The sequence below is a fragment of the Sphaeramia orbicularis genome, chromosome 17, assembly GCF_902148855.1.
Source record: "Sphaeramia orbicularis chromosome 17, fSphaOr1.1, whole genome shotgun sequence".
Taxonomy (NCBI): Eukaryota; Metazoa; Chordata; class Actinopteri; order Kurtiformes; family Apogonidae; genus Sphaeramia; species Sphaeramia orbicularis.
In genome coordinates, this window is record NC_043973.1 from 17,023,082 (window position 1) to 17,047,232 (window position 24,151).

The window sequence follows — 24,151 nt, forward strand, 5'->3', positions numbered from 1 at the left end:
TTCAGACAAAAGGTCATGAACAGATTTTAATTAATTAACTAGTGCACATAAAAACAGTTTATTCAGTCAGAGATCATGAATGTAAGTAATATGTGTTCATATGACTGTGCGTCAGAGTGTTTGTGTTTTAAACTTCTGCATTAAGTCCAGCAGGTCGTGCTCCTGGAGACCGAGATCCTCCATCAGTGTGTTCAGGTACTCCGTGGACGACGGCATCTTCAACGCCTCTCGCACCAACGGAGACACCTCAGACAACCTGAAATATAAAAACCACAGGTGTCAAACATGTGGCCCGGGGACCAAAACCGGCCCGCCAAAGGTTCCAATCCGGCCCACAGGATGAATTTGCAAAGTGCAAGTTAGGCCATCAAACTCAAAAATAATACCATAATAACCTATAAATAATGACAACACCAGTTTTTTCTCTTTGATTTAGTGCAAAAAACATTAAATTATGAAAATGTTCACATTAACAAACTATCCTTTAACAATAATATGTGAATAACCTGAACAAATATGAACAACCTGAAATGTCTAAAGAAAATTCAGTGCAATTTTAACAATATTCTGCCTGTTACTAATTGTTTTGTGCCTTTGTAGATCTGTTCTGTAATGCACATGTAGAAATGATAAGTCGAGGCAGAATATTGATAAAACTGTACTTATATTTCTTAACAAATTTTTTTCAGGTTATTCACATCCTTTTTGTTTGGATAGTTTGTAAATGTAAATATTGGCATAATTGAATGTTATTTTTTTGCACTAAAACAATTTGAAGTTGTCATTATTTATTGACATCATGCTATTATTTTACTGGTCCGGCCCACTTCAGATTAAATTGGGCAGAATGTGGCCCCTGGAAAAAAATGAGTTTGACGCCCCTGATATTAACCATAAAGGCACAGGAACTCATCATCTGATCTGGGACACGGTCATGAAATTCATACGTTTTCCATCCTAGTATTTTTATAAGGAAGAAAGTGACAGATATGACGCATTAGATGAGTGGCAAGAATGGACTGAGTAACCCCTATGATAAGCACCGTCAGCTTTTTCACAGAATAATATGCAAGAGTTAACAAATACTCATCAGTGACTACAATGTACATAGGTTTTTTCAATCACAGTTAGGAATTCTGTATTTATCACTGCACTGTGGAGTGGGTTTCACAGATTTTCACAGTAAAATACAATATACCAAACATTTATTTACGATGTGATTTTTATTCCTTTATCAGGATTTGTCTGACTTGTACAAATTGTTGTGTTGACTTTTGTTATCCCTCGGCCAACTTCGGGTTGAAGGGGTTTTGTAATCGTTTTGTCGTCTGTCTGTCCGTCCATTCAACAATATAATCACATTATCTGAAGAATGCATTGAGATTTCTGCACCAAATTTACACAAAGACAATCTAATGTAAATTATAGGGCAGTAACTTTCAACAGAATCCTACACTATATTTGGCTGAGGGGTATTAAAAGTTGTTTTTTTTTTTGTTTTCTGATAAGTACAAGCTCAACCTTTACATCAGGGGTGTCAAACTCATTTTAGTTCAGGGGCCACATTCAGCCTAATATGATCTAAAGTGGGCCGGACCAGTAAAATAATAAAATAATAGGTTAAGAACTTATAAATAATGACCACACCAAAGTTTTCTCTGTGTTTTTGAGTGAAAAAATTAAAATTCCGTAGTGAAAATGTTTACATCTACGAACTGTACTTGAACATAACATGAACAAATATGAACTTGAAAATTCTTAAGAAAAATAAGTGTAATTTTAACAATATTACGCCTCAGTTTATCATTTATACATGTGCATCACAACTTGCAGATCACAGTGGATCTACAAATACACAAAATATTTAGTAACAGGCAGAATATTGTTAAAATTCTACATGCGTCTCTTAAGAAATTTCATATTGTTCATATTTGTTCAGGTTATTCACATTTTTTGTAAAAGGTTAGTCTGTAAATATAAACATTTTTGTGTAATTTTACTTTTTTTTACGCTTAAAAAAAAAGACAAAAATTTGTGTTTTTCATTATTTATAAGTTATTATGTTTGTATTTTACTGGTTCTGACCCACTTCATACTGAATTGACCTAAAATGATTTTCACATCCTTGATTGTTAAAATTTTCATTATAATTTTTGCCATTCACAAATTCATCCCAGGGGCCGGATTAGATGCTTTGGTGGGCTGGTTTTGGCCCCTGGGCTGCATGTTTGACACCTGTGCATTACATGGTTAAAATGCCAACTAGAAACATCAGTGTACTTGGATATTAAAAAAATACATGACACTGGCTAAAAAAAAGTCCCACACTCTAATATTTCAAGCTTTGATTATGACCCGAATTAATTTTATTCATTGTCACAACATTTATTTGTCATTTTTTGGACACATAAGATTGTGGACCAAGACCAGACCAACTGAACCACCCCTAGAGGGTCATTCTGGACTCATCAAACCACATGACCTTTTTCCATTGAAACCCAGTCCAATCTTTATGTTCTATAATAAACTGATAGTTGTTTAAAAAATGGTTAAAGACCTTGTTAATAAAACATATTAATGACTTCAGTAATTATTCAATAAAAGGACCTGAACTACTGCTTAGTTACAACTGTTTTTGTCCAGGTGCTGTACTTCACCTGTAAAGACCCAGTGTGGCTTTTGTGGTAGTTTCCAAATGATTTTTTTCTCTCTATTCAACCTTTATTAAGTGATTTTATCACCATTTACTGTAATATTATCCTCTGTATTTTGCAAACTGTCAGTGAAAATCAAGTGTTTTCTTATATTTAATTCACTGATCATGTAAAATGTTCAAAAAAGCTCAGATTAAAGTAGAGCAGTATTATATATAAAACAGAGAAAGCTGAAGAAAAACTGACTTTTTCAGCATGATATCAGTAACTGAACATAAAAATGTGTCTCCATCCACTGTCATTGATCCAACTCCATGGTTTTACTGGTGAATCAATGTTGTAGAAGATGACAGGGCTTCCACATTCACTACGGAGCCTCTGAACGTCCAAATGGGTCATATCTGATGACCATGAAAAGATGACAAACTGTATTTTACACCAATTATTACATGTATTGATAGGATTAGTGGATATTAAAAGTTTAGATCAGTAGATGCTTTTGGTCGACAGTGGATGTTTGGGTCTTTATGGGTTAATACATAGAATAAATACATCACTTATGCTGACAATTATAGAATATTTCAGTCATTACAACTGATGATGAACACAAGTAATTCAATTCATGAAGAGAGCTGGATGAATGGAAAAACAAACAGTTGTGAATGGATGTAGTACTACGGAGCAGTACGTCATAATAATCCATAATAGTAGAATACCCATGGAAACCCATTCAGACAACCAGAAACCTGCTTTATTTTTATGTTTTATGTACTGGGGTCCTTATTTTAAAGTATTCCATGTCGTCTTATAAAGTGATTTCTGTTATGTATTTTGTCACTGGGTAAAAATATACTATTATTGTTACAGATTCCTATTACAAAACACTTAACTGGGCATAGCATACAAACATACATACAGATAAATGCTTCTTATAGCATTTTTACAAAAGAATATGTTCATTATTCATGTAGGAGTATGGTGATTATTCATCGTCATTGCATTTACTGTCTTTAAAATTAGATAAATGTACAAATGTTGGAGCTACAGGGATTTGAGTAGCAGGTTAAAATTTTAAATCACTATAATTTTTAAAAAAATAAATTATTTGGACAATGAGAGAAAAGAAAAAGACATCAATAAAAAAAAAAAAAAAAACTGTAGGTGAGACTAAAAACTCCAAGAGGTTTATAAAATAAAAAAAAAGTTAAAAAAAAAAAAACTAAATAAGACAAATAAACAAAGATGATAAAAAATTAAATCTCTGTAAATGAAAGACAAAGCTGAGCCGCACTTAATGAATTTGTGTCATACACACATTTAGATTTCTCACTGACTGAATCGTTTCATGCTGCAAATAGTTTTATGCAAACTAACATCTATTTGAAGTCATTGTGTAGCTTCTTGGTAACAAGTGACGACAACCACAGCTGAGCTTCTTCTGATGAAACAAGATTGAGCAATTTAAGGTTTGGACACGACACTGATTATATGTTTAATTTGTTCGGAACATGGATGTGTGATTTTCAACATTTCACTACATTAAACTTGTCTGTAAAAGTTGTTCAGGGGCTCAGCGAGGTCATGGTTGTCGCTGTTCAATAACTCCAGGACTGTCCAAATGGAACAGGGTGGCAGCCATGTGTCAAATGTCATCCTACTATAGAGGATATGCACATACGTCACTTCCCCCCCAGGCCACGCTGCTCTAAATCAGACTGAGTGGTAAAAAACCAACCTGCTCAACATGACGGAGTATAGCAGTAAACACAGCCAGACCAGGAGAATGTGAAATATGAAATTAGCCAGTTTTGACACTTGTGATGTAGATGCTCATAAAAGCTAAGTAAATCCAAAGGTGATTAGATCAGAAAGAGAAAACTGAAGATAAAGGGACTTTTCTTCAGTCTCCATCCACTGTCATTGATCCAACTCCATGGGTTTTACTGGTGAATCAATGTTGTAGAAGATGACAGTGTTTCCATGTTCACTACGGAGCCTCTGAACATCAAATGGGTCATATCTGATGACCATGAAAAGATGACAAACTGTATTTTACACCAATTATTTACATGCAATGATAGGTTTAGTGGATCAACAGGTGTTAGTAGACGGTCTTGGTCGCCAGTGACTGTTTGGGTCTTTATGGGTTAAAGACGTCGCTATAAACATCACCATTCAGTTTCTGATGAGAAAAATCCTTTTTGTAGATCAGTTTTCAATCAGTGGATCATCTGTCAAATGGGTTCAAAGCTATTGTGGGCACAATCATTTCCTGTTGTTGAAGATACTGAAAATGATGCACATCAGTGACTAAAATAAACTTCACCACAGCACGGGTACCTAAACTCTGAGACATTTCAGGGTTTTCCCATCAGAGTGTTTTTTTCACATGACCTGAGCCAAAAAACACTTATGTAAGAGTTGTCTGCCATGTTTTGCTGTCGTTTAAGGTCACACTAATCCAGATCCTCTTACTTTTGTTTAAGAAATATTATGTGTAAGGACATTGTGCTTCCATTTCTTTCATATAATGTGAAAGTCTGGAACCATTTTGTAAACATAGTAAATATTTCTCAGTTAAAAAATATGTTATGTGAAAATGCAGTTTTTAGTAAAATTTCACAAATGCCCAAATCCATGATCCCTGACCTCAATTCTCCATAAGCCTCATCAAATCCTTATATTTATCATCACCACAGTTATTGGGCACATCTGCTAACATCACCACTGTAATAAAGCCTATCTCTATTATTGTTTCTGTATGTGTATAAATGATCAACATACTTTTGTGATTCTAATCTCATACTTCTGTTTGTTCTGTAGACTTACAGCAGTGTTTACTAGTATGCAATGTCCCAATAAAAAAAAACCCAAACACAATAAAATGAATGATTCTGTCTTCAGTTCAGGAGAAAAAAAACTAAAATCATAAATAACTTTACTTATTTGATTTAATTGTTAGGCCATATAAAAGAACCTTAGTTAAAATCCTGTATAATGGTGGTTAAAAGAGGAAAATTACCATATGCTTTTAGGCAGTATTCCCAGCTTTGTAAACACATACTGAAGGATTTTTTACTTTCAAGGTGAAGGGTATTAAACCATAAAGAGCCAAACATCCACCGCTGACCAACAGCATTCACTGATCTAAACTGTTTAATACCTGCTGATCCACTAATCTTATCAATACATGTAAAAAAAATTTGTTTAAAATACAATTTGTCACCTTTTCATGGTCATCAGATATGACCCATTTGGACGTTCAGAGGCTTCATAGTGAACGTGGAAACTCCGTCATCTTCTACAACATTGATTCACCAGTAAAACCCATGGAGTTGGATCAACGACAGTGGATGGTCACACTTGGTTTATGTCCAATTAATGATGTATTTCACTGAAAAAGTCATTTTTACTTTGGTTTTCTCTGTTTTAGATACAATAACCAAATTTACTCTGATTTTTAATGCACATCCACATGATCAGTGAATTAAATATATGAAAATACCAGATTTTTCACTGAAAAATGCAAAATACAAAGGATAATTTTATAATAAATGGTGATAAATCACTTAATAAAGTTTAAATAGAGAGAAAAATTCATTTGGGAACTGCCACAAAAGTAGCACTGGGTCTTTATGGGTTAAAATATCACTGTCGTGACTTTGTGCAACCATGAAAAGGCAAAGTGTGTGGATGTCACCTCTGTAAAAGCCCTGATGATGTGTGTGACGCTGTAACAGACCAGCACTTCTACATAAAAAGTGCTTATCTTCTGTTCTAAATCCACAGTTTGTAATCTTCTAGCTGATCTCCTGTCACCTCTATAACCCCCAAACGTCTCCCGTCCCCTCCCTCATGCTTCTTCTCTACCTGCGTCTACCTGGGTGCAGTTTAATCTCCGGTTCACCCCTGGGTCTAGAGTTGCAGGGGGGGCATCCATTATTCAGCTGGCCTGAACAAAAGAGGCCAGACTAGCTCCACAGCTGCCATGCAGCAGATAGATAAGACAGCACACCAAATTATTAATGATGGAGGAATGGAAGGAGCGAGAGACGTTCAGATAAAAGGGAACGAATGAAATCATTGAGTAGCAATGGCACATGTGACGAGACAACAAACCTTTCCCAAAGGACTGAAGATGCACGAAGCAAAAGTGCCAACATGTGAAAAAAACGTTATTTAAAGCAGAGATGCCATGATTAATTTATTAGTTGTCAACTGCTAAATTAATCAGCAACTATTTTGGTTTGAGTAATCATTTTAAAGCTTCTAAAATTTCTGATTTATTTTGTCCTCTATGACAGTAAAATGATTCTCATTAGATTGTGGAAGAAACAAGACATTGGACAATATGTTTAACTTTGAGGAACACAGACTTAATAAGCCAACAAATAACTGGTTAATCAAGAAAATACGCAATAGATTAATCATTATTTGCTGCACAAACTTAAAACCTTTACTGCAATCATGAGCAATATTTAATCATGTAACAGGATAGAATGTAATGAAACCTTAAAGCAGGTGATTCAGCATCGGCCTGTGGTTGTTCCCTGATTATCTGACGTCAACTTCACAAGATGTCAATCTCATTTTAAAGCCACAGACGACAGAAAACCAGCCCAACTACTGAAGTGTCTCCAAAAACATCATAAAGTCATTATGTACTGTATGTTAAACAGGTAAAATGTAATTTATTCATGTAAAATGTATTTGACACGATTCAGTCGATGTTTGTCTTAAATGGACAGTAGGTGATTTCTGCTGCTAAGTGACTCTCAGACAAAATAACAGATGCAGTGGTGAATGATGGAGTGAAGCAGTGAAGGATCATGGGAGCTGCTGTTCTCATACCATTAATAATGAAAGTGCATCTCACTTGACTCAGGTAGAAATCTGTAGTTAATCCATTGAAGTTCTGTTAACAAATACTCTATTATACTGTAATATTTAGTCATGTCACTAACAAAAACAGCAGCCGGTAAATTAGTTAAAATAATGTTAATTGATTACTTATCATTACATGACTCTGCTTTTTGTTTAGTACATTAGTATTTAACATCATGTTACTGTCCATATTCACTACAAATTATACACTGTAGAAGGCGGAATAGCATTCAAATGTATCAATATTTAACTATAATGATTAGTGTTACAACATGGTATGTGAATGTCACTTACAACTCTCTGACACTGTGTAATTAATGTTTATTAATCCATAGTTTCATTGTGAGGGGAATATGATGCTACTGAAAGGCAACAAAAATAAAAAAAAAAAGTTTGTCAAACTGAAAAGTATTTCTCTGACTCTGAACACTGTCCGAAAGATTTCACAAAAAAGTCAATTAAAAAAAAAAAAGAAAATCAGCAATAAGCCTAGTGTTTTAGAGATTTTAATGTAAAAGTGTTATGTAGTGCATACTAATGATTTATATTTCAGTGCTGGTTCTATGATTTTATCATCACACTGATTTATCAACATTTATCCAAATTCTTTGTTGTATTCCTTAAATTACTCTTCCGGCTTTATTGCTCAATGAATGTACTGTTGTATCCTTGTTGAATGAACTTGTAAGTAAGCAAAACTTAATTTAGACTATTTAACACTTTTTACTCTAGATGTAAGCGCTGTGTGCTGCACAAAGTGAAAAGCAACCACCATCTTGTCATAAATGTCATAAAGTAATAATTAAAATTAAATGAGTGGGGGGTAAAAAGAAACAAACAAAAAAACATTAGTTAAAGAATAAACTTAAAAAAGGATAAAATGGGATAAATAAAAACACACAAAAAAAAAAACCCAATAAAATCTGATCAAATACATAAAAATAATTTTAAAAATTATGTAAAAAAAAAAAAAAAAAAAAAAAAGTGAAAATGACATAACGAGACAACTAAAACATACACGTAAAAAAGAATGTCTTCACTTTGACTTTAAAAGATGATATTTTTGGGGAACATGAACAGTATGTCACATACAAAAATATGATATAAAGTTTATAATTGCACTATAAATGTGGGATCTTTATGTTCAGATCACTGTGTTAGACATAAAGGATGTTGAAGTGAAAGTGAAGATGCTGATGTATAAAACCCTGACTGAGAACTCATAAATCAGATTTGAAAAGGCCTCAGGTGAAGGATTTCCCAGCTGGAGTCATTTAAAGCTCCCATTTCAGTGTAAACAGATGAACTATTATATGTGTGTTAACTCCTATCCTCTGTCCTGGATCACGGATCTAGACGGGGCAATCAGGTGGAGATAAGACCAGGAGGAGGGTGAGTGTGTACACGGATCTGCCCATGAACTACACACACACACACACACACACACACACACACACACACACACACACACACACACCATATGGCACAGGTGAAACAATAGCACACGACAAACGCACCCAAAAGCTTTGAAAAGTGAATCCATGCAACGGTTTGGAGAATCCGTTTGTTTTGCTTCCTTCTTTTTATGGGGAACAAAAGACGTGTTGTCCTGCTCTGATTTAAGGACAGTGTCAATCTGTTAAAGCATCTGTAACAGCTCCAACAACAGCAGTTTAAGATGGAGCACATGCAGGTTATGATCAGACCTGGTATGTCATGAAATAACCATATATGTACACCTTCTTTCTACAGCTCTTTCCTCTCAGTCCAAATAAAGTAAATATAAATATAGACATGATTTCATGTTGTGGGAAAGCTCAGCCAATTTTACAAGCTTCCATGATGGAATACTGAGTACAACAGTTGAACCACATTCAGATTATTTATGACTGGATCTGATCAAAGCTGTCAATCAAATACTGCATTTAACCCCCCTCTGAAAACACCAATGATTAGAGCTGCAACCGATTAATCGACTAGGTGCTTGAAGTCAAAGCAAAAACTCCCAATTCAATTAACCAACTTGAATTGATTGAAGGGAGATATTCTATTGCAGTTTTCCTGAATTGAAGCTTCTTTGTGCGTCACAATAAGCGTCCGTGTGAAACTCAACAGTGGAACCAATGTTTAACAGCAGAGAAATCAAGGAAACAAAGCTTTGATTCAGGAGAATTGTGGTTAAATTATTTTTTTGGATCACTTTGAGTCGATTAATCGGTTGCAACTCTACCAGTGATTATACAAAATCCGCATCATGTAGATTTCCAAAGATGTCAGTGCATTGGATTGTAGTGATATGAACTGAATAGATTCATATCAATATACAGCGGATTTATGTGACCACTAGAGGGAGTAGTGAGTCACTCTGTCAGCCTCTCATGTGAGGAAAAGTGACACCACGGAGCCTTTGACCAAAGTGTCAGACATTAGTCGCTTTTCCATTGACCCTCAAATGGCACAAATATAACTTGCACATAAAATGTACCTAATGGAAAAACGACAATTTCGCCAAAACTCTCGTTTTTTGATGAAAAATTTTTGCACTGGCAAGAGGTGGTTTTTGGTAGGTGCAATTGGTATATCACACAAACCTGTAATGGAAAGACCTTTTTCCACAACTAGAGTCACGTGAATAAAAAAACAAAGAAAAAAAAGAAACAGATGTTGACAGACGTTACAACAAGTGAAGAAGAAAAGATGGTGCGGTATGTGTGGACACACCAGGAAACTGAATAATTTTTCCCCTCGGCCACACTGGCCGCAGGGTATTGTCATCAGTTGGTCATCCATCTGTCCGTCCGTCCATCCGTCAATCCAAAAAACTTTGGCATGCATTGATAAGTCAAGCCACTGGGGGCAGTAGTATGCCTGATAAATCAGGCCGAGGGTTTTCAAATGCGCATGTTATGTTTTAAATTAATACGGGATAGAGGGGTAATATATAATAATAATAATAAATATATCTGTAAATTAACATGATATTTATGTTTGTCAACATGTTTATGGAATGACTTCTTGTGTCATCTCATGATAATAAATAAACAAATCATCGCATTTGTGATTTAATGGAAAAACTGACATTACGCACTTTTGTTTGTTCAACATTTAGTAAAAATCAGTAAAGTTTTGCACAGACGTCCAGTGGAAAAGCCACTAGTATCTAGATGGGATGAGAACCAATAAGAAACAACTTTTAGAGTCAAAGAAAGTGACAAACAGATAAAATCTAAAAGTACTGTTGTTGTTTTCTCCACTGGACACAGCTCTAAATGAAAAGAATGGAGTTTGATGCTGAAATCACAGCGTTTCTTCTTCACTGTTGAGTTTGGTTATGAGGCGTATGAAGGTATAACGTTAATATGTGATGTTATTATCTTTGCTCAGTTGCTGTTTGTTGATCCATGTTTCAGACTAAACTGAGACAGTTCTGACCTTGTTTGGACGAATTCAAACAGATCTTTAGTTCAGCTACTGACAACACAAACCAGACAGAAAACAGAGGTGATGTGTGGGTTTATTGTGGCCGTTTTCTGTCTCAGAACAGAGCTAAGCTAACAGAGCTATAATGCAAACTATCAGCTTTATAAGATTATAAGATAAAATAATGAAATGTCTGAGCTTCTTGTTTAGAATGTTCTTGGTATATTAATTTTTGTATGAACTAAATGTCACACTTGTATTTTTCAGTTATAGTCGGTTGTTGTCAATAATGTCTGAACATCTTGCTTGTTTTTACATGGACCGCAGGAAGAAAAGTTATGATCACAGTAATAAAATAAATAAAGTAAATAATGAAACTTACAGATGAAGCAGCACAACAGCTATGAGGGTCCACTCTGGAATTTTGTGGCTGATGTTCGTGTTAGTAAACCTGTGAAAGAAAGAGAGAAAAAAGTCAGTCATAACTTAAAGACTTGTGTGATTGAAAAACTGTCTGTCATTTCATGTTATCGTCTATTGTTTACTTCATTGTGTCATAAATGATAGCCTTTTACGGTGATACTTTCCATTCTTTGCATTTTGAAATGATGCCACAAATGAACACCACTAAACCATTTCATCAGCCACACAAGAGCCAGGAGAGTCTATTTTAATTACATTTCATACTTTAAAAACATACTGATAATTCTTAGACTGTTATTAAATAAAAATGTGCACACAGAGGTTAAAAGACTTTGTCTTGCTTAAAACTTGTTATCGACACATTCCAGAATTTGTAAATGTAGGATTTCTAAATGTGGCTTCATAATATCTCCCACATTAATTAGTTATTATGCAGAAATCTTTATTATGATAAATATATTTATCACATGACTTGATGGCAGTGACTGGGAAGAGACTTTTTTCCTTTTTCTCCTGTTTTACACATTTTAGGTTTTCCTTTATTTTTTGTATGAATGTATATGTGTTTCTAAATACATGGAAACTTGTAAAAAAAAAAAAAAAAAAAAGCTTATTTAAATTTCAATAAAAACATTTCATCTCAAAAAATCTAAACAGAAGGAGAAATAAATCAAATGTAATGATACACTTTTTTATTTCACAGATAATTCTTATTGTTATTTGGATATGGAATACCTGACACTGGGAAATTAGATTTAGTTTCCTGATTGAAATGATGAGTAAATAGGGAAAATATAATGTGCACACTTTCAGACCAGCCTCCACAAACAGCCTGCAATACTTCACTGATGTATGTTTCTCTGACAGCTCTGTACATTATTCTCGCCGTCAACAGAATTCCAGGAAGCAGGACTCTGGACACAGTGATTTAATAGCAATCCTGCCGGGAACACACGGCATCTGTATGGCAGGAAATGCTCAATTCCAGTTTGAAAGTTTCGTTTTTAACAAAAGGCTACGCCAATTCCAATCCAAATGTACTCACAAAAACAATGGATGACCCAAGTGCTGTACGATCAATAACAATAAACGCCATGAAAACACAAAGACACAGAACTGCAAAACCGACACCAGGGATTTATTAAAGCATGACAATGAAAGTAATTCAGATGAGTTTAAAAGGTAGTTAAAGAATAAAAAATAAAAATAAAAAAAAAGATCTATCCATATATTTTCCCATTATAAGTTAGAAATAACTAAATAAAGGGCCATGATTGCAGGTTTTTCCACTTATTTTTGCCTTTATGTGGACCACCTGTACAATTTATCTAGTCAAAGAGTGATGCTTAATACATACATGTAATAAAAAGGCCAATCATTATCTGAAACCAATACTAGATTTCTTTTTTTAGAGCTGAATTAAAACAATTAATGGCTGCTTGTAGAAGACATCTGGAATTGAGGAAACTTTTCACGGCTTCAACTCATCTCAATTTTCTTGTCTTAAAATAACCTGTATGTGCTTTTAATTTGCGTGTACTTTCAGTTTTCATTTTATTTGTGCTTACAGGTCAAAAAATTCTTAAAGGCAAATATGATAAATAATGAGCTGATCTCAGAACAGAACAGAATAATTGCGCCTCATAAATAAATATGATTCACATTAAACAAAATACTTCACAGTAATTCTTGAAGTCATTTTCTAATTAATCGTCTCTCTCTTTGTGCTACAAATAATCTGAAAACAGTTTCAGTTGCTCTTTACATTGATGTAACTGACGTAAACTTAACAAAAATAGAAACACAACACTTTTATTTTTGCTCCACTTTCTGATAAACTGATGTAAAACTTTTTCCATGTACACAATAGGCTTATTCCTCCCAAATTTTACTCATAAATTTGTTGAACTCTGTGCTACAGGGGAACATCTGCTTTGCTGAAATATTCCGTCCACCTGACAGGCGATGCATCTAAGGCCGTTAATTTACATATTTGATGTCAGCTCATCAAAAGCACATTGGTGTTATGTTTATTTTTGTTTAAGGGTATTTTCTGGACCCTTGTGATTATTTTTCTCTCTTCAACAGCTGAAATGTGGGGGGTGTTGGTTAAAGAGGGAACAGCCTGTTTCCTGTACACTTTGAGATTTGGTGTCAAATGTAAAGTGCGTTACAAATAAAATGTTTTCTTATTATTATTATTATTATTATTAGAAATAAAACAGATTTCATATAAGGATTTCATTCACACATTGGAAAAGGAGTGGGATGAAGTGTAAATTTATTTAATCCCACCCCTTCTCCACACAACAGTCAATCATTTATCTTCCTATGAGCATAAGGCTGTACAAAAAAAAAAACAACTTCCTTGGATCTTTTTTGTACATTTTGTAAAAAAAAAAAAAAAAAAGTTTGGTTTTATGTGTTTGCTGTTAAAATTAGTTGCTACTTTAACATGTACAGATGCAATGAAAAGACTTACGGACCTGTTTTTGTTGTGTTATGTGTCCTGCCCACCTGTAGAGGGCACCAGTGTGTTTTCTCCAATTGATCACAGTGCAAGTGGAAATATATTCTAGGTATTCATTCTAGTTTTTCTCCCAGAATACTACAATAATTTGATGCAAATGAACTTTTTTCCACAGTAGATGAATTGTCTGTTTCAACAAGGAAAACATAGGTTACCTTGGTAACATCAATGATGAATCTGTTCCATTTAATAGTCCCAGAAAATCAAGGCAAACCAAAACCATAAATGTGTTGTGGCGAGAAATGGGTGCATTAATGACATATAATGACAAATATTGAAGAAATGTTGCAGCTGCAGTGGACATGTGTACTGTTACATACAATCTAGTGAACAGTGATGCCGTGTGAACAGCTGTTTTCATCCTCTTTGTTTTGATACATTTGAGGTCCCATCAGAATGTGACATTTATCAAACAGCAAAAACAACGCTCGTCTGTGTATGAAACTGTTCTCATGTGAGACGGTGTGTGGTTTACTGACCTGAATGTCCGGACCAGGTTGTTGAGGTCGGTGGAGATGTCGCTCATGGTGAGACGAAGTGAGCCGACGATGTTTCTGAGACTGAACAGCATGGACACAGACAAACAGATTAACATGTATCACACTAAACACAGGTGTTGATACTATCGGTGTACTTTCTACAGTCATTCTAAGACTCTAGAGCAGGGGTCTCAAACATGTTGCCCGGGGGCCAAATGCCAAAGGTTCCAATGCGGCCCGTGGAATGAAATGGCAAAGTCCAAAAATTTCACAGTCAAGGCTGTGGAACTCATTTCAGTTCAGGTTCCACATACAGACCAATATGATCTACAGTAAAATAATAGCATAATAACTTACAAAAACCTACGTATTTTCTTCTCAGTTTGATGTGGAAAAAAATATCACACTATGTCTATAAATAATGACAACTTCAACTTTTTGTCTTTGTTTTAGTGCACAAAATAACATTAAATTATGAATATATTTACATTTACAAACTATCCTGAAACAATAAAATGTGAATAACCTGAACAAATATGAACAACCTGAAATGTCTAAAGTAAAGCACTAATAAAGCAGTAATTTTAACAATTTCCTCCCTGTGTTAAGTATTTAGTGTCTTTGTAGATCCGATCCATAATGTACATGTAGAATTGATAAGTTGAGGCATAATATTGTTAAAATTGCACTTATTTTTCGTAAGAACTTTCATTTTTTTCAGGATATTCACATCTTTTTTGTTTGGATACTTTATAAAAGTATCTTTTATAATTTAATGGGGGTTTTTTGCACTAAAACAAAGACAACAATTTGGAGTTGTCATTATTTATAGGTTATGATGCTATTATTTTACTGGTCTGGCCCACTGGAGATCAAATCAGACTGAATGTGGCCCCTAAAAGAAAATGAGTTTGAGACCCCTGCTCTAGAGAATCAAAGCAGTGCATGATCCTGCACACTTCAATGAGCATCACATGACATTTGTTACAAATGTCAGGGAGGTTGTGTTTTCCACTGTTTGTTTGGTGTTTACAACTACTGTAAACTGCTGCACTGATTCTCATGAAACTCCTTCAAACAGTCGCACATGGCTAAAGACGAACCTTAGTTAGATTTTTTGTCACTTTCTTTTCACACTTTTTCTAACATAGTGAGACATGATGTTTGATTGAATTACAAAACTGTGAGGCTTTGGCAAACGTATAAGATCTACTGAGTGCTCCTCGGGTTTCCACTGTGCATATGTCTTTAAATTAGACTGGATTCCAGATGATATATGGGTGTGGGTACTAATATATGAGAATAATGAGGTCAGAAGAAAATGGGAGCTGAAGATGCAGTCGAATTGAAAATAAGTTGCTTCCTCTTTGGTCAGTGTATAAATGCGCCTTGTATGAGCCCAAAAAATTTTAAAAAAGATCTTAAAAAGGACAAGTTTCACATCTTAACACACACCAGCTAGTGAGCTTCTCTACTGTGATTCGCTTCTGGATGAGGTGCTGAGCCTGAGAGTCAATGAGAGGCAAAACCGGGTCCCTGGTGTTCTGGTCTTTGACTGTCACCTGGTGGGAAAGCAAATAAGATGTAAGCCGGCAACAAAGCTAGCGGTAAGAAAATTGGCACAATAACTATATCTTCAGAAAAGTTGCTGACTATATTCCTACCCTTCACACACAGGTCTCATAACGTCAAAACATCAAAATCTGATACTTTACCAGAACCAAGTTTCTATACTCTTTATATACTCATTAGGGATGTAATGATTACCGGTATAATGATAAACTGTGGTAAAATTGCAGACGGTTAGTATTACCGTTTAAATTCTAATTATCATGATAACCGTGTTTGATTACTGCACTTTTCTGGAGAAAATGCCTATGTAAAGATCTTCTTTTATGTCACATATTTGAGTATAATTTTAATTTATTACAGTTTTAATTATATATACTAACATTTGGAACCAATATTCACTTTTAAAGTCTTTGAAAAGGTTAATTAAGCATCTGTGCTTTATTTATGCAATAAATTATATACATTTTTCAAATCGGATTTTACATTTTTTTGTGTGTTTTTTGGCCTTTTATGTTGATATAGTAGGTTAAAGTGGAAAAATAATAGACAGATGATATAGATGAAGTTGTGCTGAAAAAAAAGATACCAAACGTGGGTATAGTAAACATTTGTTCATATAGTATATAAAGGCAAAATCAAAAGGACTGAGAAACGGACAAAATAAGATCAGGCCACTAAGGGTTAATATTTGAATGTTTCTGCAACAGAAGGTACATTGTGCCAATTATTTAATTAGGTTTTTTTGTTGGGTTTTTTTTGTTTGCTTTTTTCAGAGTAGAACTTGGTTAAATTATTTCAGTGTGTGTATAAGTACTTTTTGAACATTTTGAGCACAATTTCAATAATACCGCTATTGTAATGATAACCATGCTATGAAATTTTCATATCGTTACATCCCTAATACTCATACATTTTCTACTCATACATTTTCTGTATTGTATTATTTATCATTTTATAGTTTTCTTGTGTTTTTATGTATTTTACTGGTTTGAATACAGCTCTTTGGTCTACTGTTTTAAATGTGATCTATAAATAAATTTGGATTGGACTGAATTTTGGCTTCTCGGATCAGTTTATTTTAAGACATTTTACATGTAATATTTTAGAAGGAGGAAATTATTTGGACAATAAAACACTTTTTACAAACACTTGACGCTGCACAAGACACTCCTCCATTCATCCCATCTCTCACCTCTGACTGCTCATTGCCATCAGGCAGAATCCACGTTCCTTTGTAAAACTCCTTGACCCTGATATCCAGCTGCTCAGTCTCCTTCTGCAGCGTTTTATAATCTGGAGCTGCAGCTGACGGTCTCTTAACATCCTGTTCCATCTCCTCCTGTGTCACATCATCCTCAATGTCATCTTCATCCAGTTCCTCCTCCTCTTCTTTTACGTCAGCAAATGGAGAACCTAGTGAGTGGTCAGGGCCATAGAGGAACGTCAAAGTGTCGTCAGTGCTCCACTCCTTTAACGTTTTCGTCAAACATGCAATAAGTCTGAGCCGGATAGAATCAGGTTTGGGTCCAGTACTTTGGTTTTTGAGTAGATCTCGTAGTCCTGCTGCTCCTCTCTTGCTCATACCGACCTGTGTGATGTTGAGGCCTGGCTCATTGACCTGTGCTGTGCTGTGACTGTTTTCAGATGTATTAGACTCCTGTTTTGTAGATGTGAGTTCTGTTTGTGTTGTATTGGGAGTGACAGTCTCAGCTAAACTACACAGACTGAGCTGAGCTGCAGCGTCTTCCACTTTGAAACCTGTGTCTTCTGGGAGACGCTGGCCTCCAGTTTGTTTATCCTCCTCTTCTCTCATTTTCTCCTCCTCAGTCTCCTCTATATTCTGCTTCTTGCTCTTCTCTGTTTCCCCTTGTTTCTTGTCTTTATCTGTGCGTTTAGGTAAGTCACCCCAGTGCACTCTGGGTCCTTGACGCTGGGAAACCACACTGGAAACAAAGTCCTGCTCTTGTTCGTCTTCGCTACTATCGCTGTAGAGACGTGGAGAAGCAGAACGCTGCTCAGAGCTGGGAGTATCCTGGGGATGGACGATCAAAGGGTTCTCGATGTCCTCCTCTTGGAGACGCCTTTCTGTGAGCTTCACCTCTTCACCAGAACTCCCACTGAACACACACATTGAGTACACTGGATTATACATCATTTCTTTATAGTAAAAGAAATCAATACATTTGCAACATAAAATATTTAGCTTTTCTGCTCCTTTGTTCATTTTGTTGTAGCGTAAATGACATTCTTTATGACTATTTTTTGTCATTTGTACAACACTTCCAAATGATAAAAACAAACGAATACAATAACTTTTTTTTATTGCCCCCTTTTGCATCAGGGAAAAAGAAATACTGATATGTGTTTCAGCCATTGATCTTTGAAATAGTCAGAAAAGGCACAAATACATGAAAAAGTCATTATAGACAACCGGAGGTAATTTTACACTACCCAAACCAAGAACAAATGCAATAAAACAATGGTAATATACAGAGCTATGCAAGAATGGAGTAAACTACCAGAACACAATCACACAAGAAAACTGTAAAATGAAATTTAAGAAATCAGTTAAGAAACATCTATTGACCATAGATGATTGATACCTGGGTTAATTAAATATATGTACAGTATATATTATATCGCTGCTGACCTAAAGGAGCTGTCGTGTCTGTATTTTTGTGGGTTTTTTTGTATGTTATGTAGACTGTGAAAATTGTTTTGTATGTTTATATTGTGTTATTTGCAAATGAAATTTAAGAAATCAGTCAAGAAACATCTTTTGACCATAGATGACTGATACCTGGGTAAATTAAATATATGTACAGTATATATTATATCGCTGCTGATCTAAAGGAGCTGTTGTGTCTGTATTTTTGTCTGGTTTTTTTTGTATGTTATGTAGAATGTGAAAATTTTTTTGTATGATTATATTGTATGTTATTTGAATTGACAAGTTGTAAAGATTATTGTAAGGACCCCAGGAAGAATAGCTGCAGCTATGGTACAGCTAATGGGGATCCTAAATAAAGAAAGAAAGAAAGATAGGCAGATGGAAGAGAAAAACCCTGAACTTCATCCCTAGAAATGAGGTATATCACACAGCCTGACCTGCATCTGCTCATTAAATAGGCTGTTAAATAAATATTACACATACCTGTCTCCTTTCTTCATTAAAGTAATTTCTGGAGGACTGTCAGGACAAAAAGAGACATTTTTACATATTTTACGACCTGACGTCAATCTTTTATCTTATAACACTCACAGTTCCGTTGGATTTCGTTCAAGACAGCACATACACATACACACACGAACATACCTCTCATGCTGCCTGAGCCAAAGAGGCGTCTTTGATATTTGTAGCTCAAACTCTTTGGAGGCTTTGTAGCAGAAGTTACTGCAAAAACACTGAACAAGACAAAGGAGAGTAACTGGGTAATTATTTCCACTACATATTTAAAAATGATCTTATCACTTCATTCAGTTTAGATCAACTGCAGTAACACTTACCTTACGTTCAGTGATGTCATAAACCTTATTGGTTTTTGTAGAAATTTTAAACTGCTGTGTTGGGATCTAAAAAGTGTTGTAAAAACAGAAATAAGACAAACAACATGAAATATATAAAGATACTTTATTAAGAATACTAATAATAAAACTGACAAAGTGTTTTACCTTGCCAAGCTTGCTTGGACATACAGGATAACCACACATTTTTGCGATGAATCTTTCCTCAACAGCATCTTTGTAATTGGCCGGGGTGATGAACCTGGCCTGGGAAGACATACGAGTTATCAGGTTAGATGGCTTGTGAGTGAAAGCAAAAAATTTTAAACAGAAGCATATAAGTCAGATTTGGGATGAAAGTAACATAAGGAAAGTAAGTGTTTCAATTTTAAGACCACCACAAAAATTTGTGAAACAGAAATAGAATGTCAAAATATGTCAAAAATACCAGGATGTCTTAGTATTTTGTCAGATTTCGTAGAATGAAAGCCAGCATGCTTTGCTGGTTATTCCTAACAATACATCACAAATACTATCTTACATATACAGGGTGGGGAAGCAAAATTTACAATATTTTGAGGCAGGGATTGAAAGACAGTGTATGACCAGTTAGTTTATTGAAAGTCATGAGAATTTATTTGCCACAAGAAAATTTACATAATAGAAAATGTTTTTATTCTATGTGTCCTCCTCTGGGTGTCATCTTTGACCAGGACATGTCTTTAGAATTCTACTCCAAACACCTAGTCAAAAACTGTTTCTTCCACCTACGCAACATCTCCAAACTCAGATCTATGGTGTCCACAAATGAGCTCGAGATGATCGTTCACGCTTTCGTATCTTCTCGCTTAGACTACTGCAACAGCCTGTTTACATGCTTAAACAAGAAGGAGCTGGCCCGTCTACAGTTTGTCCAGAACTCTGCTGCCAGGCTCCTGACCCGCACAAACAGGAGAACCCACATCACTCCCATCCTTAAATCTCTCCACTGGCTCCCTGTTCTATATCGTCTTCATTTCAAAATTCTTGTGCTAACTTTCCGGGCCCTACATGGCCAGGCCCCTGCATACATTGCTTCCCTGATCCAGCCCTACAGCTCGACTCGTAGCTTGAGGTCTTCAGGACAGTACCTGCTGATGGTTCCACGGACCTGTTTTAGCACACGCGGTGACAGGTCTTTTAAAGCTGTGGCACCACGTCTATGGAATGACCTGCCTCTACACCTACGGTCCATGGACTCTGCAGAGAGCTTTAAGAAACACCTCAAAACCCTCCTGTTCAAAAAGGCTTTTTAGTCTCCCGCCTGACCCAGGACCACCACAGACTGATTACACTCTATGTATTCATCATAACGTACTCCATGTGTCATCCCCCCCCCCAGTCTCTCTATATCTCTATCGCTCTCTCTTTTCTCCTCCTTTACTCTCTCTCTCTCTCTTTAACCCCAACTGGTCAAGGCAGACAGCCATCCTTCAGGAGTCTGGGTCTGCTCGAGGTTTCTGCCCGTTAAAGGGAAGTTTTTCCTCGCCACTGTCACCAATCACAAGTGTTTGCCCCTGAAGGATTCTGTTGGGTCTCTGTAAACTTAATTTGATTCTGATTTGAATTGATAAAGCACTTTGTGACTCTGTCTGTGAAAAGTGCTCTATAAATAAAATTTACTTTACTTACTTTACTTCTTTCTCAATAACTGCCTTCACACGCTTCCTGAAACTTGCGCCAGTGTTCCTCAAATATTCGGGTGACAACTTCTCCCATTCTTCTTTAATAGTATCTTCCAGACTTTCTCGTAATAGTTTTGCTCATAGTCATTCTCTTCTTTACATTATAAACAGTCTTTATGGACACTCCAACTATTTTTGAAATCTCCTTTGGTGTGACGAGTTCATTCACCAAATCACACACTCTTTGACGTTTGCTTTCCTGATTACTCATATGAGCAAAAGTTTCTGAAAAGGTATGGATAATAGTGTTAGGTATGATTATGACATCAATATATGTTTGGTTTCAAGACAATTGACGTAGTGCCTGCTGAGAAAAAACAACTAAATGTTCATTGTAAATTTTGATTCCCCACCCTGTACATGTGTGAGATTGTCAAAGTTTAAAATGCTATGTCATGATAAAGCAGTATTTTCCAGTTGAATACTTTCTTCACACAACAGTATATGCTTTGCATGTACTAAAACTGTAAAGAAAAAGTATGCAATTTGAAATGCAGCCAATACGTTCAAATCCAGTAGAACTTTTCTTATGTTCAGTAGAAGTTCAACATGTTTGCAGATATCTCAATAGGTATTTGCCCTCAGATGCTACATACACAGTCAATCAGGAAGTCCTCAGTCACACTGTCGTCCAGCAGCCGCTCCACCACCTGCCGAGCTCTTTTCTCCAATTCCAACTTCTCTCGTAGCGCCTCTTTGATCGCTTCCCTCCTGCAAGATGAGGAATGAGGGTTTGATATCACCAGTGAAAGAAGTATTCAGACTAATATCACACTATGATAACACTCCATGACAGTATAGTATAAGTACACATTTGACAGGTAAAACCTTTCTTGTCAAAATAGAATGAGGCTGATAAACAGAAACACTGACATGAAGCATAAATACAGTTGTGCTCATAAGTTTACATACCCTAGCAAAATTTATGATTCTTTGGTCATTTCTCAGAGAATATGAATGATAATACAAAAACTTTTCTTTGACTCATGGCTAGTGGTTGGTGAAGCCATTTCTTATCAAACAAATGTGTTTGCTCTTTTTAAATCATACTGACAACAGAAACTATCCAAATGATCCTGATCAAAAGTTTCCATACCCTAGTTCTTCGTACTCTGTATTGGCCCCTTTAACATCAATGACAGCTTGAAGTCTTTTGTGGTAGTTGTGGATGAGGCTCTTTATTCTCTAAGATGGTAAAGCTGCCCATTCTTCTTGGCAAAACACCTTCAGTTTCTTTAAGATTTTGGTTTTCTTGCATGAACTGCATGTTTAAGACCTCCTTAAAGTGGCTCAATGATATTGAGGTCAGGAGACTGAGATGGAAACTCCTTCACCTTCACTTTTTTTTTTGCTCTAGCCAATGACTGGTGGACTTGGCCTTGTGTTTTGGGTCATTGTCATGTTGGAACATCCAAGACCATCCCATGCAAATTCTGTCAGAGTATGTAAACTTATGAGCACAACTGTATATCAAAATTGTACTGAAGTAAGTACAGTATTTATCATCCACCTCACACATCATCAAATTGGATTAATATATTTTGGTGTTCTGTTTTACTGGTATTTGTTACAGATTAGGTTCAAACTATTAATGAAAAGACACCTTTTCTTATATAATTTACCTTTTCGCTTCTTCCTCAGCGCTCTTTGCTTTAAGACGTTTATCATCTGGAGAAAAACAACATACGACAGTGGAGATTAAATCTGAGATTAAACACGATTTCTGCACAGTTTATCTTGGAAATCTACCACCCACAGTCAATTCTAGAGACAAATACCTGATTAATATAATGACGGCAGCCTGTAAAAAAGCCATAACAAGAAAATGGCTGAATGAAGAACCCCCAACAAAGAAGGAATGGATTGGAATTCTTAAAGAAATATACAATATGGAAAAACTAACTTTGTCCTTGAACCATAATTTGGACAAATTTACTAATTATTGGCTAAAATGGACATCTATCCCAGAAAATGTGACACCCCAATAAGGACAACACCTTGTTTTTCTCATGAGAAATACACATATATCTCAACATTTGTGTGTTTAACTATCAGCATGTGTAAATATGCATTCCAGGAAAATGCGCACAAGTGTTTATGAAAATGATGGGTGTAATTATGTCAGCAGGTTTACGGGACATGATCTGATGCAACATGAGAATATATCTGAATATATCTGAATGATCTGACTTGGACTGAAACAGGACAAATACCCAAACTAACTCAACTCTCTTATCATGATGGGATAACCTTGTGACTCATTGACCCACTTCTTTATTGTTGTATTTTAAGTTTTGATACTGCCCTGTCTGTGCTTGTTGACGTCTCGTGTTTTGTATGTCTTTACTCTTTTATTTCACTGTCTGGTAAAAAAGGTAAAATCTGTTAAAAATAAAGTCTAAAAAAACAAACAGACAGTGGAGAAATTCAAGTGTCTCAGCAGCAAGGGTTAAATAAGAAGAACAGTTAAAAAAAAAAAAAAAAAAAGCATTACTATAAAACAGTAATGAAAAATCTACAAACACACTGATATTACTGCAGGGAAAAAACAGTTTCTAATAACCCAAAGACATGAATGGTTTGTTGAAGTGTAGCTCACTGTCCAACAAACATAATTAAAACGCTCATTTCTGTGCAGTAAAAAGTTTCAGACGGTAGCTGATCTTTTAAAAAGATGCACGATTTTTTTTACTAGGGATGGTTCAGAAAACTTAGTTGCAATGAATTGTTGTACACACTGTTGCCAGAGAAGCTCCCAAAAGTACGCATTTACACCACGACAACACGTCCTTACTCATTTCTGACATGTTTAAAGCTGTAATAAATATTCGTAAAGCTTAATGTCTACATGTGGGAACAATTTCTGATTGAAAACCTACTCTTTTTGGACGTTTTAGAAGAGCCGTCACTCCGTCTTCTCTGTTCCGTCTCCATGCTACTTCCTGTTTGGGAACCTTTGAA

General features: G+C 35.5%; 1 protein-coding gene across 2 annotated transcripts; it reads right to left on the bottom strand.

Annotated features, from left to right (window-relative positions):
- On the bottom strand, positions 1-24,137 carry rpap2 (RNA polymerase II associated protein 2). Of its 2 annotated transcripts, XM_030161367.1 has the most exons (12): positions 24,070-24,137; positions 22,813-22,858; positions 21,787-21,901; positions 19,635-19,733; positions 19,470-19,535; positions 19,279-19,367; positions 19,117-19,152; positions 17,155-18,079; positions 15,846-15,952; positions 14,391-14,471; positions 11,341-11,409; positions 1-256 (listed from the first exon to the last, which is right to left on the bottom strand). In XM_030161367.1, exons 1-12 carry the CDS (start codon positions 24,122-24,124, stop codon positions 112-114), a joined length of 1,833 nt encoding a protein of 610 aa, XP_030017227.1. In that variant the 5' UTR covers positions 24,125-24,137; the 3' UTR covers positions 1-111. The 2 variants fall into 2 exon arrangements, 1 of the variants encoding a protein (XP_030017227.1); XR_003938005.1 differs by lacking the exons at positions 1-256; positions 11,341-11,409 and having other exon boundaries at positions 15,846-15,960; positions 17,156-18,079.
- Between the last annotated feature and the right edge of the window lie 14 nt (positions 24,138-24,151).

Bases quoted from the DNA above. Each gene is read 5' to 3' on its own strand.
- rpap2 (XM_030161367.1), bottom strand. From the start codon at position 24,124: ATGGAGACGGAACAGAGAAGACGGAGTGACGGCTCTTCTAAAACGTCC. The intron at 22,859-24,069 runs GTAGGTTTTCAA...GTTTTTCTCCAG, and splicing joins TTCTAAAACGTCCAAAAAGA to ATGATAAACGTCTTAAAGCA. The intron at 257-11,340 runs GTAAGTTTCATT...TTTATATTTCAG, and splicing joins GCTGTTGTGCTGCTTCATCT to GTTGTCTGAGGTGTCTCCGT.